This window comes from Nilaparvata lugens, chromosome 4 (assembly GCF_014356525.2).
Source record: "Nilaparvata lugens isolate BPH chromosome 4, ASM1435652v1, whole genome shotgun sequence".
Classification (NCBI taxonomy): Eukaryota; Metazoa; Arthropoda; class Insecta; order Hemiptera; family Delphacidae; genus Nilaparvata; species Nilaparvata lugens.
Window position 1 is genome coordinate 32,663,925 of NC_052507.1, and position 19,729 is coordinate 32,683,653.

The following is a 19,729-nucleotide window of genomic DNA, read 5'->3' on the forward strand; positions in this document are numbered from 1 at the left end:
ACTTGACATTCTCCTGAAACTCCAGTTGCACACATGTACATGCATTACAATTGCAGCCAGTTTCATGAATAACAATGCTGCAATTGTCAACATCAGTAAGAGAACCCGCAGAAGTCAGGGAGAATGAGATGGCAACATTAATAGACACTAGATTTTTGTCTAAACAATCCTTAACACGTGACACTGGTGACAGACAGAGCTAAACAAAATACAACACTAACAAATTTATTGAAGTGAAAAAGAAAAAAAGAAATGAACTTGGACCTAATTATTTAAAAAAAGTTGTTAAAAGTACTTCATATGTGTATAAAATGAGCTATGTTTATTGATTTGATCCAGTCTGCTATTTTTTTTATATTAGTTTTTGTTGTCTTACTTGTAATTAGGTTCGATGGTATTAAATTGATCAACCTATTGCTTATATATGTGAATTGTCTCCGGCATACAGTACGGTCAGTTCTGTTAATTTGGAAATTGGATTGCATTCGAAAATTATAAGTCCTGATTTGTGGTGTGAATAGGTTTCTGTTTTTAATTATATAAAGTATAATATTTTTCACATAAAGTTGTTTAACTGTTAAGACTGGGAATTCTGTAAAAATAAGATGTGTGGGGTATCGTCTGGGTCGACCAAGGGCAGCTTTTATTATATGTCTCTGAATCAAGGAAATTTTGTTGAAATGTGTGTCCAATGCTCCACCCCAAACCCTAGTTCCAACAAGTTGAAACAAGTTCCAATGTTTTCTAAATGTATTCTATTCGCCGATGACACAACTTTAATACACATTATTCTATGAATTTCAGACGACATGCAGTCAAATTTTTGAGTAAATAATCAAAATATTTTACTTAGTGACTGTAGTACTTTCGACCGTCTCGCGATCATTTTCAACAGTACCGACCGAAAATGTTTTGTTGGTTGGGAAGAACACATGGTTTTATTATATTATATAAAAAGTTTGTTGGATTTGAAATTAAGCTGTTCATTTAATACATCGAGGATGGTGGATTATCGAGGAGGATGGCTTTTTAAATTTCGAAATGTTCTGATGTGTTTAATTCATACCCATTTCGTTTTACTTTTAGTATTGTGAGTTGGTTGGTATTTATGTTTGTTAAGGTGTGCCCGGTTTCATCTAAATGTATTGCAGAAGCTGATTCAGTTTTGATTTTCAGTGTGTTAATATATTTTCTAAATCTTTGTTTAAATGATCTTCCACTTCTGCCAATGTAAAATTTTTCACAACCTGTGCATTTCAGTTTTTACACTCCAGGGAGGTTGTATTTGTCGGTGTTGGTGGTGAGGGTTAACATTATTTCCAGTTTTGAATGCCACATTGTAGCCTGCTTTTTTAAATACTCTGGCAATTTTGAGATGTAGTAGACTCGCTTGAATTCGTGTAGTATCTATGAGACCATGAGACCGCTCCATTTCATGTGCCGACACTGACAATTCAATACAGAGCGCATGCGCCATAAAAATGCTCTGTCTGTCGCCAGTGTCGAGTATCCTTAACTATAGCCAGGCCCAGGCCATTGTTTTGTTAGCACTCGCACAAGTAGCCCAGTCAATGAAGGTCCAAAAAAGCAGTTTCGATCCGAAAATTAAATAAAAGCTGAATTTCCCACCATCGATAGAACCCTCCCAGAGGGTCATTCTCCCAAAAGTCCCAAGAATTCCCCTTGGAGCTTTCCGCCCCAGCCCCCTAAAACATGAAAAATGCAGGTAAACACGGGAAATCAATTATCTATGTACCCATTGATCAGAAACAATTCTATTATATGCCATTCGATTCGTTACATTATGGACTACAATACTAATTATATTCATTTTTTTCAATAAAATTAACAGTTTTCTTGATAAAATAATATATATGTAAACATTTAGGGGGTTTGCGATTTTTTTTATGTTTTCTTCGATTAACTTCAAAGCAAGTAGTTTTAGGGAAATGAGCCGAATAATTAATGTAGCCACTCTCATTGCAAATCCAAGTTCAATTTCTGAAGTGAATATTGGAGTACCGCAGGGAATAGTGCTCAGACCTATCCTATTTTTGATATATATTATAAATGATATTCTCGGTATTGAGCTTGAGCATGGTTCCCTCTATTCATTTGCGGACGTTTCATGGTTCGAGTTGATACATGCGCCCTTTAGCCCAGTCAATAAAGGTTTTTTTGATCCGAAAATTGAATAAAAGCTGAATCTTTTACCGTCGATAGAACCCTCCCAGAGGGCCATTCTCCCAAAAGTCTCAAGAAATCCCCTTAGAGCTTTCCCCCCTAGCCCCCCTCAAAGTTGAAAATGCAGGTAATCACGGAAAATCAATTATCTCTGTACCCATTGATCAGAAACAGTTCTATTATACGCCATTCAATTTGTTACATTATGGACTGCAATATTGGTTATATTCATTTTTCCAATAAAAACAACAGTTTCCTTGATAAAATAATATGTATGTAAAAATTTAGGGGGTTTGCGATTTGATTTTTTTGTTTTCTTCGATTAACTTCGAAACAAGTAGTTTTAAAGGAAAATGAGCCGAATAATTAATGTAGCCACTCTCATTGCAAATCCATTGATGTATATTGTTATGTATTTGTTATTCGATTTGATGCTGTGGAAGGGGAAACAGTCGACGCAGAACGGCACGGCTGACTCTCTTAGCCATAGTAAACAGCAAACTGGAAATCAATTATCTCTGTAACCATTAATCGGAAAAAAATCTATCATATGTCATTCGATATGTTACATTATGGACTGGAATATTAGTCGTATTCATTTTCTCAATAAAGCAAACAGTTTCCTTGATAAAATAATATATATATATGTAAAAATTTAGGGGTTTTTTGATTTGATTTTTGTTTTCTCCGATTAACTTCGAAGCAAATAATCTAAAGAAAATTAGACAATCAATTAATGTAGCAACATTCATTGCGAATCCATTGATGTATATTGTCGTATATATGAATACCAAGGTTAGAGGTTGTGAATGAAAGTCCTACATAATTTTGCTCCTGGGTTTTGGAAGATTTTGTGTTATAAATAGTCACGGATAAGTACAAAATTTTGTGTTAATTTCATTATTAATTGTTTCTTGATCACGTTATATAATTTTGTTTTAGATTTTAATTCTTAATTCTATTTTAATAAGCCAAACACCGTTTAGAGGTTATTTTGAGGTTAGGTTTTCGAGATTTAAAAATAAACATAGATAGTTTACTTGACTAAAATTATAACCAAATTAAAATCCTATCATTTATAAATCAATTATTATTATTGCAAGTAATATAATTTCTTAGATAGGAAGATGAGCTCAAGTAGAACACCAAAGGTTAGTAATAGAAATGTACACATAGCGGGAGTACTTACGCGTTCCCAAAACCAAAGTTCAAAAACGCCAAAACCAAAAACCCCAGTTCTTCAAACTACTTTAGCCGAAAAAGTTGCTCAACTACAAAGTAGCCACACTAATTTAAAAAACCAATTAGAAGTAACTCTAAAAACGTCTGAGGAAGAAAGGTTAGGGATGGTAGAAGAAATTAAATCTTTGGAACTGATTATAAAATTACAAGATGAAGACCATAAAAAAGAAATACTAAATCTAAAAAATCAATGTAGTCTAATGTCGGAGGAAATAAAGAAACTAAAATCTAAATTTGATAATACTAAATGTATGATAGAACCTCCGTCCAAATGCAAAAAAATAGAATCTAACCTAAATGATGGGAAATGCTCTGAAAATGGTCGAAATAAAACGTACAGTGAGTTTTGAAGACAGCAACCAAAAATATAGCTGAGGGAAATAAAGATAGGAAAGGGAGAGTTCTGCTACTGACGTCCAGTCATGGACGTGATTGCAGTGATCTCCTTGATAAAAGATTAAAAAATAAATTTGATGTCCAATGTTTTTTCAAGCCAAGTGCATCAATTAATGCAGTTGTAGAGTCAGCTAGGGAACAAACTAAATACTTTGATGAAAATGACTATCTAATTGTACTGGGTGGCTCAAATAATATAAATGAACCTAACTTGAATCATCTTCCTCAAGTAACAGAAAAAATCAAGGAAATTGTGCCACTCAGCAAAAAAACAAACTTAATAATAAGTACTATTCCTAATAGGTTTGATAGGCCAGAATTAAATGAAGCAATCAATTTGACAAACAAATCAATCCATAATACAATCAACAGCCTAAAAAATAAGAATTCTAAACAACTGGGGATTTGTTTTCTAAATGAAAGGCTGAAAAGACATAACTTCACTAATCATGGGTTGCATCTAAATCGATCTGGCAAAGTAATCTTTTGTAATAGATTGGCAGAGCTGATTGAAAGCCGTTTGCAATCCTCTGGTTTAAAAACAGTCAAAAAACAAATAACGATTTTTTAGTAAATTGGCTCAAAACAGGGAAAGGGAAATAGCTACAAATGCTAGAGATAGAGTAGCACAAGATGGTAAGGTTTTTAGTATTTATCATCAAAATATTCAGTATCTTCGCAACAAAATTGACAGATTAGAAGTATTTCTTAAACAGGAGGATCCTGACATTGTTATTTTCACAGAGCATGGCTTAAAAATAAAGGAAATAAATCAAGTTAGGATTCCAGGCTATTCACTGAGATCAGAATTTTGTAGAATAGCTCATAGAAGTGGTGGTGTATGTATATTCACTAGCAATGCTAAACATACCCAAACTTATGAACTGGATTTTGTTAAGAGATTTTCTGTTGAGATGGATTTAGAGGTGACGGGACTAAGGTTAAAAATTGATGATCGATTTGAGGTAGCAGTGTTAGGTATCTATAGGTCACCAAATGGAGACTGGCAAAAATTTTGTGAGCTGCTCCATACACTTTTGGAAATTACAACCGCTCGTTTCACAAATGTTATAGTAGTAGGAGATTTCAATACCGATTTTGCCAGGCAGGATAAAATGACAGAGGATATTAGAGATATTATTAATATGAATAATTTAGAAATTAAGGTCCACGAATATACAAGAGTAACTCGAACTTCACAGACAATTATTGATAATATCCTCACAAATATAGAAGGTTGTAATGTCAGGTTAGGTAGCTCAGATCTATCAGATCATAACTATCAAATTTTAGATGTTAAGTTGCAGGGCCAGAATCCAAGCAGAAAAAAAACTTTTGTGAAAGAAATTCAGCAATATGAGCTAGGAAATATAAATTGTTTGAAGCAGGAACTGCTTCAAGAAAATTGGAGTAGTGTTTATAACAGTTGTAACCTAAATTACAAATATAAGCAATTCATTGATACTCTAAGATTTCACATTAGTGTATGCTGTCCGATAAAAAAAGTCAAAGTAAAAAGTAAATTAAACAAAGTAGATGAATGGATAACTGAAGATATTCTTACTCAAAGAAATATTGTTAGGGAAGCTTATGAGGAATTTAAATTAGTGAGGGATGTTCCGAGTGAAGTCAAATACAAATGTCTAAAGAAAAACTATGCAAAAGAAGTGAGGAAAGCTAAGTGTAAGAAAACAGCTGAAATATTAACAACTAGTACCAATTTTAACTCTGCTGTTTGGGAGGTAATTAATAGAAATAGGAGAGCAGCTCAAAAAGATACAGTTACTAATGTCCCTAGGATAATCGATGAACATGGAAATTATATGGATGATAGTATAGACATTTGTAACTTTTTCAATAAATATTATCAACAGGTTGCATATAATCTCCAAAAGTCACTGAACACTAATACTTATAATACAACTACATTAAATGCTGAGCCAATTGAAAAGGTATTTAAATTCATCCATTATCAAGAGATGAGTTGTCAAGAATAATAAAAAATTTGAATAACAAAAAAACAGTAGGATTGGATGGGGTCTCAAGCAAAATTTTAAAAGAATGTGAAAATGAATTACTGGACCCTTTATTGCATCTCCTTAATACTTCACTAGAGCAGGGTATTTTCCCTGATGATCTGAAACAAGGAAAAATTTTGCCAATTTTCAAGAGCGGTGATTCTGAAAGAGTTGAAAATTATAGACCCATTAGTATTCTAAATGTAATAAGTAAAATTTTTGAAAGAGTAGTTTTAAATAGGCTATTGATGCACCTGGAAGAAATTAATTTCATATGTGATGAACAGCATGGGTTCCAGAAAGGGAAATCTACTAAGACTGCAATAGTATCCCTTGTTGAAAGACTAATAGATATAATAGATTCAGGTGAGAAGGCAGCCGCAATATTTCTTGATTTATCCAAAGCTTTTGATTGTGTGAACCATAGAATATTATTGGAAATACTAAAAACTGTAGGTGTGAATGGTATAGAACTAAAATGGTTTGAATCATATCTCATAGGTAGAAACCAGTGTGTTGAGCTTACCAAGGTGGATGGGAATGAAATAGTAAAAATTAAATCTCAAAAACTGGAGGTCCAGGCTGGAGTACCTCAAGGCTCAATTCTGGGTCCCTTACTGTTTCTGTTGTATGTGAACCAATTACCAAAAGAGTTAAAAGATCACAGAGCTCTGTTGTTTGCTGATGACACATCGCTTATCTTTAACAATTATTTATTAGATAGTCTAGAAATAAATGCTTTTACTGGAGTACAGTCAATTGTCCAATTCTTGAAGCAAAGGCAATTAACAATAAATAGTAAGAAATGTCAATTCCTACAATTCAAAAGTAAATATAATTCAGTAGAGGATAGAGAAATAAATGTGTTTGTAGAGGAAAATGAATTAGACCAAGAAGAGAAAGTAGCATTCTTGGGAATTTTTTTGGACAGGAAATTAACATGGCATCCTTACATTGAGAGGATATGTAATAAGATATCATCTGGGGTATTTGTCCTGCGGCAGCTTGCTAGGCTGAATGATAAAAAACTACTGTTAACTGCTTACCATGGACTTATACTATCTCATATTAGGTATGCTATTTTAGTATGGGGTAATTCATCTCAACAAAATATGGACAGAGTGTTTAAGATTCAAAAGAAGGCACTCAGATGTATAGAGAAAGTGAATAGGTTAGACTCTTGTAGGCCTTTATTTAAAAAGCTTGGTCTATTAACTGTGCCATCTTTGTATGTATATGAAGTTGTAATGCATGTGAAAACGAGTGGTGTGATCCAGAATTCAGATGTTCATGAGTATAATACGCGAAACAGAGCAGATTATCATATAATGGGTCACAATAGTAGGTTATTTGAACAAAAACCAGATTATATTGAACATGATTTGTTATAACTTAGCATTCACAGATTTAGTTAGGTGAAGCTATTTTTGAAAAATGTACCTGATTATCAATTTCATGGTTTTTATACCATTCCAGTTCATTGTGATGTTGATTTTCATTGTATCGCTTTGTTTCAATGTTACTTTCACTGTTTGCAATTCATCACTCTTCTCTCAAGAATTAGTTTTTTATGAATTCCATGATCTGAAAATTGAAGTTCAAATGCTATTTGGATGACGTTCACATTCCACTGGTTTTTTTACAATAATTGTTACGTTGAAGAGTGAGGCAATTCAATTCATTTGGAAGTAAAAGGAAATCACAGTGCGATTTGAACAGTGAATAGTAACTTTTAAATTCAGTTGCTCAATTCATTTCGGCTTGATACTATCATTTGTAATTATAACTGATCAGAAATATGCATTGTATATAATGTTTATATTTCAGTTTGACTAATCTTCTATCACAGTCTCGCTTTCATTCATAAACATGATAATCCTAAAAACGTTGATCACCTTGAAGATGTAGCTTATCTTACGTCGAACAATGTACAATACAAACAATTTTCATTAAATTACTATTATGATGATCATTGGAATTTCTGCCTGTAATTGAGAAAAAGTCATTTTATGAGCCTTGAAATTCATACCTAGAAAAAGTTGCATTATTACTAGAAATTTTGTTATTCTTACTATTTATTATAGGTACTGTACATTGATTTTTGTGATTATAGAGATCAACTACTTTATTCTGAATCAGGATAAGGATAAATAGGGGAATTGTGAGATGGGGATAACATCCATAGTTACATAGCATCAATTTGAAAGCTCTGATAATAATGATTTGAACGGAACTGCGATTCTGGCTTTGTATTGCCTCTTCAGGTTCAGTGAGAATAGAAAGCTTCAGAGTAATTCGTTCTCACTATATGTGATAATATTGGTAATATTTGGTAACATTTGTTAATATTTCAAACGAATGTGCAACAAATTAATCTACTTTCAGCTTGAAAATTTTCATCTTATCAGGAGTACAGTGTTATCATATAGTATCTCAGGTAGGCCCACCCTTTTATTTTTTTGGGTTCACGTGATCTGATGATATTCAAGGGTTTAAATTATAAAGAGTGATGAAACAAGATAAAACACAAGAAGGCTGCTGGATTAGATGGATTAAACGGAGAGCTCTTTAAATATGGAGGCTTGTTCTTTGAATTACGATTTCTACACCTGTTGAATGAATGCTGGAGGAAGTATTGTATCCCAGAAGAGTGGAGGAAAGCAGAGGTTATTTCTCTTTTCAAAAAAGGAAGTCGGAATGACTGTAAAAACTATAGAGGAATTAGCCTTCTGAATGTGGGATATAAAATTTATTCCAAAATAATCAACTGCCGTGTAAAAACAATAGCTGAAGCAATTCTGAATGAGGAGCAAAATGGATTCAGGAAAGGAAGATCTTGCTCAGACAATGTTTTTGCAGTGAAGAGAATCATTGATAAAAGGCGTGAATATAATTTGGAAACGCATATGGCTTTTATCGACTTTGAGAAAGCGTTCGATAGAGTTGATCGGATTCGGCTTTGGGAGATTCTGTGGAAGAGAGGATATCCAAGGCACCTGGTTAATATTGTCAAAACCTTATACCGCGATACAAAGATAATTATAAATACAGGTAAGAATAGACTAAGAGAAATTAATGTTAATCAAGGAGTTAGACAAGGGTGTAGTTTATCGCCTACTTTATTCAACATTTACATTGACGACATTTTCAGAGAATGGAAATACAGAGTAGATTTAGGTATTAAATTAAGTGAAGACGTTTACCTGAACGCACTATTGTTCGCGGATGACCTTTGGATAATACAAGAAAATGAAGATAGCCTCCAAAAGTCAGTCCATGTACTAAATGAAATATGCAAGGGTTATAATTTCAGGATTTCTCAAAGTAAGACAAAAATTATGGCATTCACTGGCAAGTATCCCACACGATCAAAGATAGTTATTGATAACAAAGTATTAGAGCAAGTGTCACAATACTGCTATCTTGGTTGTGATATCAGTTTCAAAGATGATTTAGATGTTGAAAGGAAAATCGGAAAATTCCAATCGATATGTGGTAACATCAGCAGAACTTTAGGGAAGAAAGCGAGGAAAGAAACTATAATGAAGTTCTACAGAGTGATGGCTGCCCCTGTTCTCCTGTATGGAAGTGAATCATGGATCACCACGAAATCACAGGAGAGCAGGCTGCAGGCAGCAGAAATGAGATTCCTACGCAGAACGAAGGGCTGTGACAGACGAGACCACATAAGAAATGAAGAAATAAGAAGAGAATTGGGTGCCTTCAACATGAATGAAAAAGTTGTATGTCATCGAAACGAGTGGAGGGAACATATTATAAGAATGCCAACGGAAAGAATTCCTTTAAAAATTTTAAATTACCATCCGATAGGAAAAAGAGACATTGGTAGACCTCGGAAAAGATGGCAATAGAGGAAATCAAATAAGAATATAGGAAAAGCTGATAAAGAAATTCAAAATTAATAACATTTTATACTTGTATAAGCTATAAATTTTAGATATAATATATTCCTCAAAAACATTTAGATTTTTTGTAGAATGCTGTTGTGAGTCGGAACAGGCAAAAGCCTAATCCATGAAGGCAAGAAGAAGAAGAAGAAGATTTTTTCCGATTAATGGTTACAGAGATAATTGATTTCCAGTTTGCTGTTTACTATGGCTAAGAGAGTCAGCCGCGCCATTCCGCATCGACTGTTTCCCCTTCCACGGCGTCAAATCGAATCGCAAATACATAACAATATACATCAATGGATTTGCAATGAGAGTGGCTACATTAATTATTCGGCTCATTTCCCTAAAACTACTTGCTTTGAAGTTAATCGAAGAAAACATAAAAAAAAATCGCAAACCCCCTAAATGTTTACATATATATTATTTTATCAAGAAAACTGTTAATTTTATTGAAAAAATGAATATAATTAGTATTGTAGTCCATAATGTAACGAATCGAATAGCATATAATAGAACTGTTTCTGATCAATGGGTACAGAGATAATTGATTTTCCGTGATTACCTGCATTTTTCAACTTTGAGGGGGGCTAGGGGGGAAAGCTCTAAGGGGATTTCTTGAGACTTTTGGGAGAATGGCCCTCTGGGAGGGTTCTATCGACGGTAAAAGATTCAGCTTTTATTCAATTTTCGGATCAAAAAAACCTTTATTGACTGGGCTAAAGGGCGCATGTATCAACTCGAACCATGAAACGTCCGCAAATGAATAGAGGGAACCATGCTCAAGCTCAATACCGAGAATATCATTTATAATATATATCAAAAATAGGATAGGTCTGAGCACTATTCCCTGCGGTACTCCAATATTCGCTTCAGAAATTGAACTTACCACTTAATTAACTGTTGTGACTTGCAACCTTCCACTCAGTGAAGACAGATAACCAAGAAAAGAAATACTGGTCAGATTTGAAATATAGACCTACTCTCCATCTTTTCTGTACAATATGAATAAAAATAATGAGCATGATTAAAGATATTGTCACGTTATTTTTTATAATCAAATAACGATTAGCCTCCTGCTTGGCATCAATCGGTAGAGCATGAAAATATTTTAATAATTATAAAAATCAGGTCGTGGTTTTTAATAGGATACAGTCTCATAAAAATCTTTATAGGCCCAGTTTATGAGCTTCCACAATAATATTGATAATTTATAAAAAATATATATATAAAACTTATCCTATAGTATTGAGGAATAAAAATAAATCGTACACCATAAACAATTTGATACATATATTAACAAATATCTCAAAAAATAAATCAGAGCAAAAATATATAGAGTGACAGAAATATATAATATAAGACAAAACAATAATCGAAATCAATGAAATATCACAGGCTAATACTATTCTTTAAATTTCATAGCACGAAACGCTACCATGTGCTTTCATTTTTATGATCATATGCATTTATTTGCATGTAGCTGCGATATCAGCTTGCTAATACTTGTCGACTTGGACAATTCCATTTCGAATAAATTTTTAAGTCAGCATGATAAATTGACAAACTAGTAATCCAAATATATATATTAAATTCTATAATTTCTAATAGATTTTCCTCCATCTACTGGCTAAAGTACTTACTTTACTCCCTGAAACATAATACTAAAGTGTCACTTTTTCGCTCTCGGTAGTAAAAAACAGAAAAACTCCCTAGGGAGTAAAAGTGACTCCATTTAAATAACATGGGAAGCATCTCTATTTTAAAAACTTACATTATAATAGGTTAGAAGGTCTAAGCTCAGATGAGAAAGCATAAAGAGGTGTCTGTCATTGAGTCAACTGAATTCAATACCACAACCAGAAATTTGATCAACTCATGAAATATATGTTTGTATGATATTATATTCTTAATATTAGTAGACGATAAAAATTTATACAATTTTTAAAATATCTTATTCTATTCAAAATACCAGCCAATAAATATTTTTGATCTGCAATTTATTCAAATCTGAACCGCGTGATCCGGAGCCAGCCATTTTTGGTAAACACCCAGCTGATATAATTTAAAGTTACAACTTTAGCTGGTAGATAGCGCAACCGGCAGTGCCAATCAGACGGCCAGTTTTCAGGTTTTAGATTTTAGGTTATGTTGTTAGGAAACATTGTCACCAATACGTAAGTTATTAAAATGATTTTATTTGCAGTTTCTATAAAAAAATGAAGATGGAGGAAAAATGTTGTGTACATCACGAGTGAAAAATACTTTTTCTCCCTCAGGAAAATTGTTGCCCTCGGCTTTGCCTCGGGCTTCAAACTTTTCCCTCAGGGAGAAAAAGTCGTACTTTTCACTCTAGATATACAAATAACTATTCTTTGTAATAAATATATTTTTTATCTCAGGGTGCGAGATTCGGCACCTAAAGGAATAAATAGAGCAATTCATCTAGTGAATCAGAGCTATATTAGATTATCGCAAATTATATTGTTGAAATTAATGATCATATAAATAACTAGCCGTCAGGCTCGCTTCGCTCGCTATATCCGTCTAGCCAGGGGGCTCCGCCCCCTGGACCCCAGACTGGATCGTCCAGGAATGAGATCAGCAGGCTCGCTTCGCTCGCCTGCATTTTTCATTTGGGCATTTTTATCATATGTTAGGACAATCCAGTCGGGGGTCCAGACTAAACGGCTGGCTAAACGGATATGGCGAGCGAAGCGAGCCTGACCGCTAGTAACATAATATTCCCAGGATTGAAGTAGCAGTGCCCAATCAATTTTTCCGCGATAAATGCATTTAAATCTTCAACTTGGAGCCAACCTAACAAAGTCAACTCAACTTAATGCCAACCTGACAAAATTATTAATTTAGTTGCCAGTTAACAACTGTTTCGAAGAGGTACTCTATCTAGATTATAGTTCTATAGTAACATATGATATGGGAATTTCAATTATAATTAAGAGATTGGGAGAAGAAGAATATACATGCTAAAAGACGAACTTTAAACCCTTAAAAACAACCCTTAGAGTTAAAATATTGCCAAAAGATTTCTTAGTGCGCCTCTAAAGGGCCAACTGAACATACCTACCAAATTTGAACGTTTTTGGTCCGGTAGAGTTTTAGTTATGCGAGTGAGTGAGTGAGTGCCATTTCGCTTTTATTTATATAGATGTATTAACAGCCTAGATCTTAGTCTTCTTTGGTTGATGGATCATTTGATATATGGATTGATTCGTTATTATCCAATAAAATACCTTTTATACTATCTTTACTTGCGCAATTATTTTTACCAAATTCTTAATTTGTAAGAAACCCTTTCGACGAGCTAGCTTTGATTCTTATTTCATTTCGAAGCACTGAGGGGCCCCTATCACTATTTCAATATTTTTCACTCACGAGCCGGAATTTTCTATAAGCTGCTGATGTCGATCCAACTCCTGGTGGTCCTGGATTATTGTAGCCGGAGTCGTCTCTTCCAAGGGGTTATAAAGTTATTCAAAAATGACTTTTGCTTTATATTAGCATCACAAAGTCTTATGAGAAAATTTAGTAATTCAATTTAACTTTAAATTATTAAAAGATACAGTAAGGTATTGCGCTCTATAATTTTTGGTGGTAGTTGGCAGGCGAGTGGGGTTCTCGTTTCTCATTTTTACAATTTTCATTTCCGATTTCTAAATTTACATAAAATTTGAATATTCTGTTCCTCCGCCATTCAAGGCTCAAATAGACCGTACCAAAATATTAAATTATTACTTGTGTTACATATTTAATAATTTCTTTGCCTTCGGGCCGTATACAAAATATAAACTATACAACATAATTTTACAAATTCTTATCATTTGTAGAAATATATACAAATATATTTGAACTGGCTCACTATTGCCGCCTATCAATTGCCACTATTTGATTGGTGCATGCAAATTATTACAGTATTCATGCGCCTAGTAACCTCCTACTTCCTTAATCAGGCACGTAGCCAAGGGGGGAGTCCTGGGTGTCCGGACCCCCCCCCCCCCGAAATTTTTAAAATGTTTTATTTTTATGGACTACTACATTTTTATGAATGTAAAAAAATAAAACAATATCATACAGTTAAGGTAAGTAATTCATCATTGGAGATGAGATGATCCACATATTAAAAATCCACAAATCAAATATCGTGTGCATATGCCGAGTAGGCAACACTGTGAACACACGCTTGACGCTCGCCGTTGATGTACGAGGGTGGGGTGAGGTCAGTGACCGCCAGTCAAGGTTAGACATTAGTCGCGCTCTTGGCACTCGGCACGGCAGTCGCGAGTTCTCTCAGTTCATTCGTTCATTGACAGTTTGTGACCGGACCAGTATGAAGCGAAAGCAACATAACCCGTCAATTTTAGATTTTTTTAAAAAGAAAAAGTCTACAAGTTCAAGTGTAGGTAAGTAAAGAATAAAGTAAATACTAAATCCCATACTACTATATTTTTAATGGTTTGCGTCGCAAACTTTGTGACAATATAATTTATAAGTACGTGTAATACTTTCTATGGACTATGGAGATTGAAGGCATATTATAAAAAAAGGACTACATATAATATGGTTTAAAATAACATAAAGTATAAGCTGTCGTAAAAATAGGTTAGGTTAATATGGGACCGTCGGCCGCCATTTTGCAGTGCTACCAGCCCATAAGAAAACCCTCGATTGTAGTGTCAACTCGGTGTGACACAATTACCATCACGCTCAGGTTTAGTTAGGTTAGTTATTATTTTCTGTAATAAGAAAATTATAACTGAGGTTATTATTTTCTGTAATAAGAAAATTATAACTGAGATAACTAAAACCTGAGCTTGATGGTAATTGTATCACGTCGAGTTGACACTACAATCGAGGGTTTTCTTATGGGTTGGCAGGCAGCCCTGCTACATTCTAATTTTGAAATGTAGAAAATAAGAAAATCATTGTAATTTAGTTGTGTTTGCGCCAGTTTACTATTACCGTTTATTTTATTGTAGTTTTGATTCATATGTCTAAAAAAACCTGTTTTTTTCAGATCAGCAGCAGGCCAATACTACATGTTCGTCCTCGTCGGAGCTAGAGCAATCTTTCAATACGGACCCTGCCCCTACAACAACTGGTGTGAGCTGTCTGGAGCCTAAGCCTGGACCCAGCGGCAGCAACGAAGCCCCTGCCCCTACAACAACTGGTGTGAGCTGTCTGGAGCCTAAGCCTGGACCCAGCGGCAGCAACAAAGCCCCTGCCCCTACAACAACTTGATACTAGTGACAGACAACCTTTAAATTCTGGCATATTTCATCCGCACACTTTTGACGTAGGTGAGTTGAAAAGAACCACTATGATGACAATTTGAAAAACCAAATATTGTCTAATGTGTTAATTCCATCAGACGAATTTATTTATCAACAACAGAATTTAATAAGAAACAGCTAAAATTTCAAAGTCACTGGGTGAAAAAATGGCCTTGGATAGCTTATTCAAGGAAATGTGACGGCATATTCTGTAAATATTGTTTGTTGTTTTCTTAGTGAAGCTAGTGGCACCGGTAAGGGCAATCATGAAGCAGCAGGCGCTTTTATAGAAGCCCCATTTAGACGGTGGAGAAACGCCATTGAAAAGTTTGACAATCATAATCGTACACAACACCATAGAACTAATGTTGAAAAAGTTGACAATTTTATAAAATTATGTCCCGAGAAATGAAGGAAATTCCTGACGTACTTATCAGTCAAAGGCAAAAAGAGAGAGAACTAAATAGGGCACACTTGAGGCCTATTGTTGAAACTGTGCTGTTCTGCGCCGAAAATGAACTCCCATTAAGAGGTGACAATGACAGTGGCCCTCTCACTCTTGAGAAGCCTTGTCAAAGAGATGGTAAATTCGGGCTTTATTGAGATTTCGCGCCAACTCAGGAGATCACCAGTTAAAAAATCATATTTTGAACAATAAAAAGAATGCAACTTATATCAGTCCAGATATACAAAATGAAATCCTCGACGTGAGTTCATCATTAATTCAGAAAAACATAGTAAAACAAATAAACGAGTCTGATTGCTTTGCCATTTTAGCTGATGAAACTATGGATGTGTCTTCCATTGAACAGCTATCATTATGTATCCGATACGTCAGTAGGAACCAAAATGATAAGCCTATTATGAAAGAAGATTTTTTAGGGTTTTCATCCATCTCTGATTTGAGTAGAGAAAACATTGCCAAATCGATTTTGGAAATGATCCATAACTTGGGATTAGACATGACCAAGTGCGTGGGCCTGCGATACGATGGTGCTTCCAACATGAGTGGTAAGGAAAAAGGTGTCCATGCTAGAATTAAAGAGAAATACCCAAAAGCACTATATGTCCACTGTGCAAGTCATAGATTAAATTTAGCACTGTCAAATGCCATGTCTGTAAATAATGTTAGAAATGCTTTAGACATAGTAAGAGAAATCTGCGGTTTTTTTAGAAAAAACTCTGTTGCAAATCATACCCTAAAAGACGCCATTCAGGTGTATATGCCGGATAACAAAAAGACACGATTGAGTAAAGCTTGTGACACTCGGTTCATTGAGCGCCACACCAGCATTCAAGACTTTGTAGAACTAATTGAACCTGTGTATGCAAGTCTTGAGGAAATTTCCAACTCAAGTAAAAAAAGTGCTGGGGCTGCAGCTACCTTTCAAGCGGCAATGGAAAAAAGCACTTTTTTATTATCTTTGTTAGTGTGTGAAAAAATATTCAGCATAACTCTACCCCTTTCAGTATACCTCCAGCACGAAAGGTACGACCTTCAGCAGTCGTAAGTTCTGCTAATGAGGTTATTCAGTCGTTACAAGACCTAAGAGATTCAGCTGATAAAGTATTAAAGATATCTTCAACCGTGCTACAACTATGTCTCAAGAAATATTTAATAGGGAATTAGAAGCACCAGAATAAATCAACGACAACAACATCGCTCTAATCATATTGCTAAGTCAACTGAAGAGTATTTTCGAGTTTCAATTTTTGTGCCATGTTTGGATAGCATTATACAAATATGAAAGAACGATTTTCAAACAATGAAAACATCATAAAGTCTTTCCAAGCATTATTACCAGGATTTGCTTCGCCAGAGAAAGAAGACATGTTGGAATGCCTGTTAGGTTACCTTTCGTCCAGTGATAATAGAAAGCTTCAGAGTAATTCGTTCTCACTATATGTGATAATATTGGTAATATTTGGTAACATTTGTTAATATTTGAAACGAATGTGCAACAAATTAATCTACTTTCAGCTTGAAAATTTTCATCTTATCAGGAGTACAGTGTTATCATATAGTATCTCAGGTAGGCCCACCCTTTTATTTTTTTGGGTTCACGTGATCTGATGATATTCAAGGGTTTAAATTATAAAGAGTGATGAAACAAGATAAAACACAAGAAGAGCTATGAAAAGAAATTTTGAATCTTCATTTTTCACAAAATAAGGATAAGATGAAGGAGTCGGACACATAATATATCATGGAACTTCGTTGAAAAACATCAATATCTGAAACTAGAGTTATCAAATTGTGTTACCTCAGACACGTATGGAGAAGGCACACTTCAAATTAATATAATAAATTCTGTGAGCAAACAACGAAATCCTGATTTTTATCATGAGCATGGTTAAATCAAGAAAATTGTAATATTTTTTTAGAGTATTGAAAAGTGAAAATCTATATACAGCGCATGTCAAAACAATAGACAAAATTAATTGTTTCGAGGCCATAGTGTAAATGAGATGCAATGTAGACAGCAGTATTATTCTGTTTACTATGGTGAAGGGAGTCAGCCGCGTCGGCTGTTTCCCCTTCCACAGCGTCAACTTGAATCACAAATACATAACAATATACATCAATGGATTCACAATGAATGTGGCTACAATAATTATTTGTCAAGTTGTTCTTTAAAATTACTTGCTTTGAAGTTAATCGAAGAAAACAAAAAAATCAAATCGAAAAACCCCTATATTTTTACATTATATTATTTTATCAAGGAAACTGTTCGATTTATTGAGGAAATGAATCCGACTAATATTGTAGTCCTTGATTTAACGAATCGAATGACATATGATAGATTTTTCCGATTAATGGTTACAGATATAATTGATTTCCAGTTTGCTAATTACTATGGCTAAGAGAGTCAGCCGCGCCGTTCCGCGTCGACTGTTTCCCCTTCCACGGCGTCAAATCGAATCGCAAATACATAACAATATACATCAATGGATTTGCAATGAGAGTGGCTACATTAATTATTCGGCTCATTTCCCTAAAACTACTTGCTTTGAAGTTAATCGAAGAAAACATAAAAATAAAATCGCAAACCCCCTAAATGTTTACATATATATTATTTTATCAAGAAAACTGTTAACTTTATTGAAAAAATGAATATAATTAGTATTGTAGTCCATAATGTAACGAATCGAATGGCATATAATAGAACTGTTTCCGATCAATGGGTACAGAGATAATTGATTTTCCGTGATTACCTGCATTTTTCAACTTTGAGGGGGGCTAGGGGGGAAAGTTCTAAGGGGATTTCTTGGGACTTTTGGGAGAATGGCCCTCTGGGAGGGTTCTATCGACGGTAAAAGATTCAGCTTTTATTCAATTTTCGGATCGAAAAAACCTTTATTGACTGGGCTAAAGGGCGCATGTATCAACTCGAACCATGAAACGTCCGCAAATGAATAGAGGGAACCATGCTCAAGCTCAATACCGAGAATATCATTTATAATATATATCAAAAATAGGATAGGTCTGAGCACTATTCCCTGCGGTACTCCAGTATTCACTTCAGAAATTGAACTTACCACTTAATTAACTGTTGTGACTTGCAATCTTCCACTCAGTGAAGACAGATAACCAAGAAAAGAAATACTGGACAGATTTGAAATATAGACCTACTCTCCATCTTTTCTGTACAATATGAATAAAAATAATGAGCATGATTAAAGATATATATGTGGAACGTTTTTCAACACTTACCCCCACTTGCACGTACGTCGCCCCACTTGCAAGTACATAGGTTAACGTTAATCACGAATAATGCTATAAGCTACTTTAATCAGGATTAGCGCTAACCAATGCATTTTGGTTGCACAAAACAGAAATTTCAAGCGATAACGCCGATTAAACTAACGGGCATAAGAAAAGTTAATTCTGATTAGTTAGCACCATTTTAACGGCGATTAGTTGAAATGAAGAAAATTTGGTTGCACAAAGGTAAAAAGAAAAAAATAACGGTTATTTTTATTATTTATGATTAATACTATCAATTGCAAATACATCTATATAAATACAATTGCAAATACACCTAATTCGAATAACCTATCGCATTGGGGTTTCCAGCAGCTGAATCGTATAACTCTGTATAACAGTATAGCTCTGTATTACCTTTACTCCAGTAAATACTAGCCAACCCAAGTAATAAAGTCCGAAAGCAATTATCAGCCATAAACTTCAAGTAGCTTAATCCACGTGAAAGATTTTTATCAGGCCATTCACAGGCGATTAAATACAACTAATGCCGATTAGGTACCTACTGATAGCTGTCTTCCAATTAGTTTTTGGTAAAAAAACTACAACATTCAAAGTATGAGCTGAATATATGAATGAATTTCATCCGATAATAAGATGAAATGTATCTATAGTGAGGTCCACGTTATAATGACAGTGGATGAAGATAGAGATTAGCGATGCCGATTCTCTGCATTAATTAATCATATTTCTACAATGTCAAAAACATAATTGGCACCGTTGTGGACCTAGAAAAGGATAGTACCACCGGCTTTGTCGAATGATAGACAAGGATAGCAAAACCAAAGTTGATCAAATACTGTCATTATAACGTGAACCTCACTATAGTTGATATTAGCATTTAAAATTAGATTCTGATTTTTAAGGTTAGTTTTCGATCTGGTTTGTATGCAGATAACTCTTGACATTTTTATGACGCATGCC

General features: G+C 34.3%; 2 protein-coding genes across 2 annotated transcripts in view; one reads left to right on the plus strand and one right to left on the minus strand.

The window, feature by feature from the left end:
- The window catches only part of LOC111061992, a 188,735-nt gene that overhangs the window by 158,962 nt on the left and 10,044 nt on the right, over positions 1-19,729 (minus strand).
- Positions 9,383-15,007, plus strand: LOC120351041. Its single transcript, XM_039426977.1, has 3 exons — positions 9,383-9,509; positions 13,930-14,169; positions 14,784-15,007. The coding sequence occupies exons 1-3, from the start codon at positions 9,383-9,385 to the stop codon at positions 15,005-15,007; spliced, it is 591 nt and encodes a 196-aa protein (XP_039282911.1).

Excerpts from the sequence above, each read along its gene's own strand:
- LOC120351041 (XM_039426977.1), top strand. The coding sequence starts at position 9,383 with ATGAAGTTCTACAGAGTGATGGCTGCCCCTGTTCTCCTGTATGGAAGT. Across the intron at positions 9,510-13,929 it reads CCTACGCAGAACGAAGGGCT|GCAACACTGTGAACACACGC; the intron begins GTGACAGACGAG and ends TATGCCGAGTAG. Across the intron at positions 14,170-14,783 it reads GTCTACAAGTTCAAGTGTAG|ATCAGCAGCAGGCCAATACT; the intron begins GTAAGTAAAGAA and ends TGTTTTTTTCAG.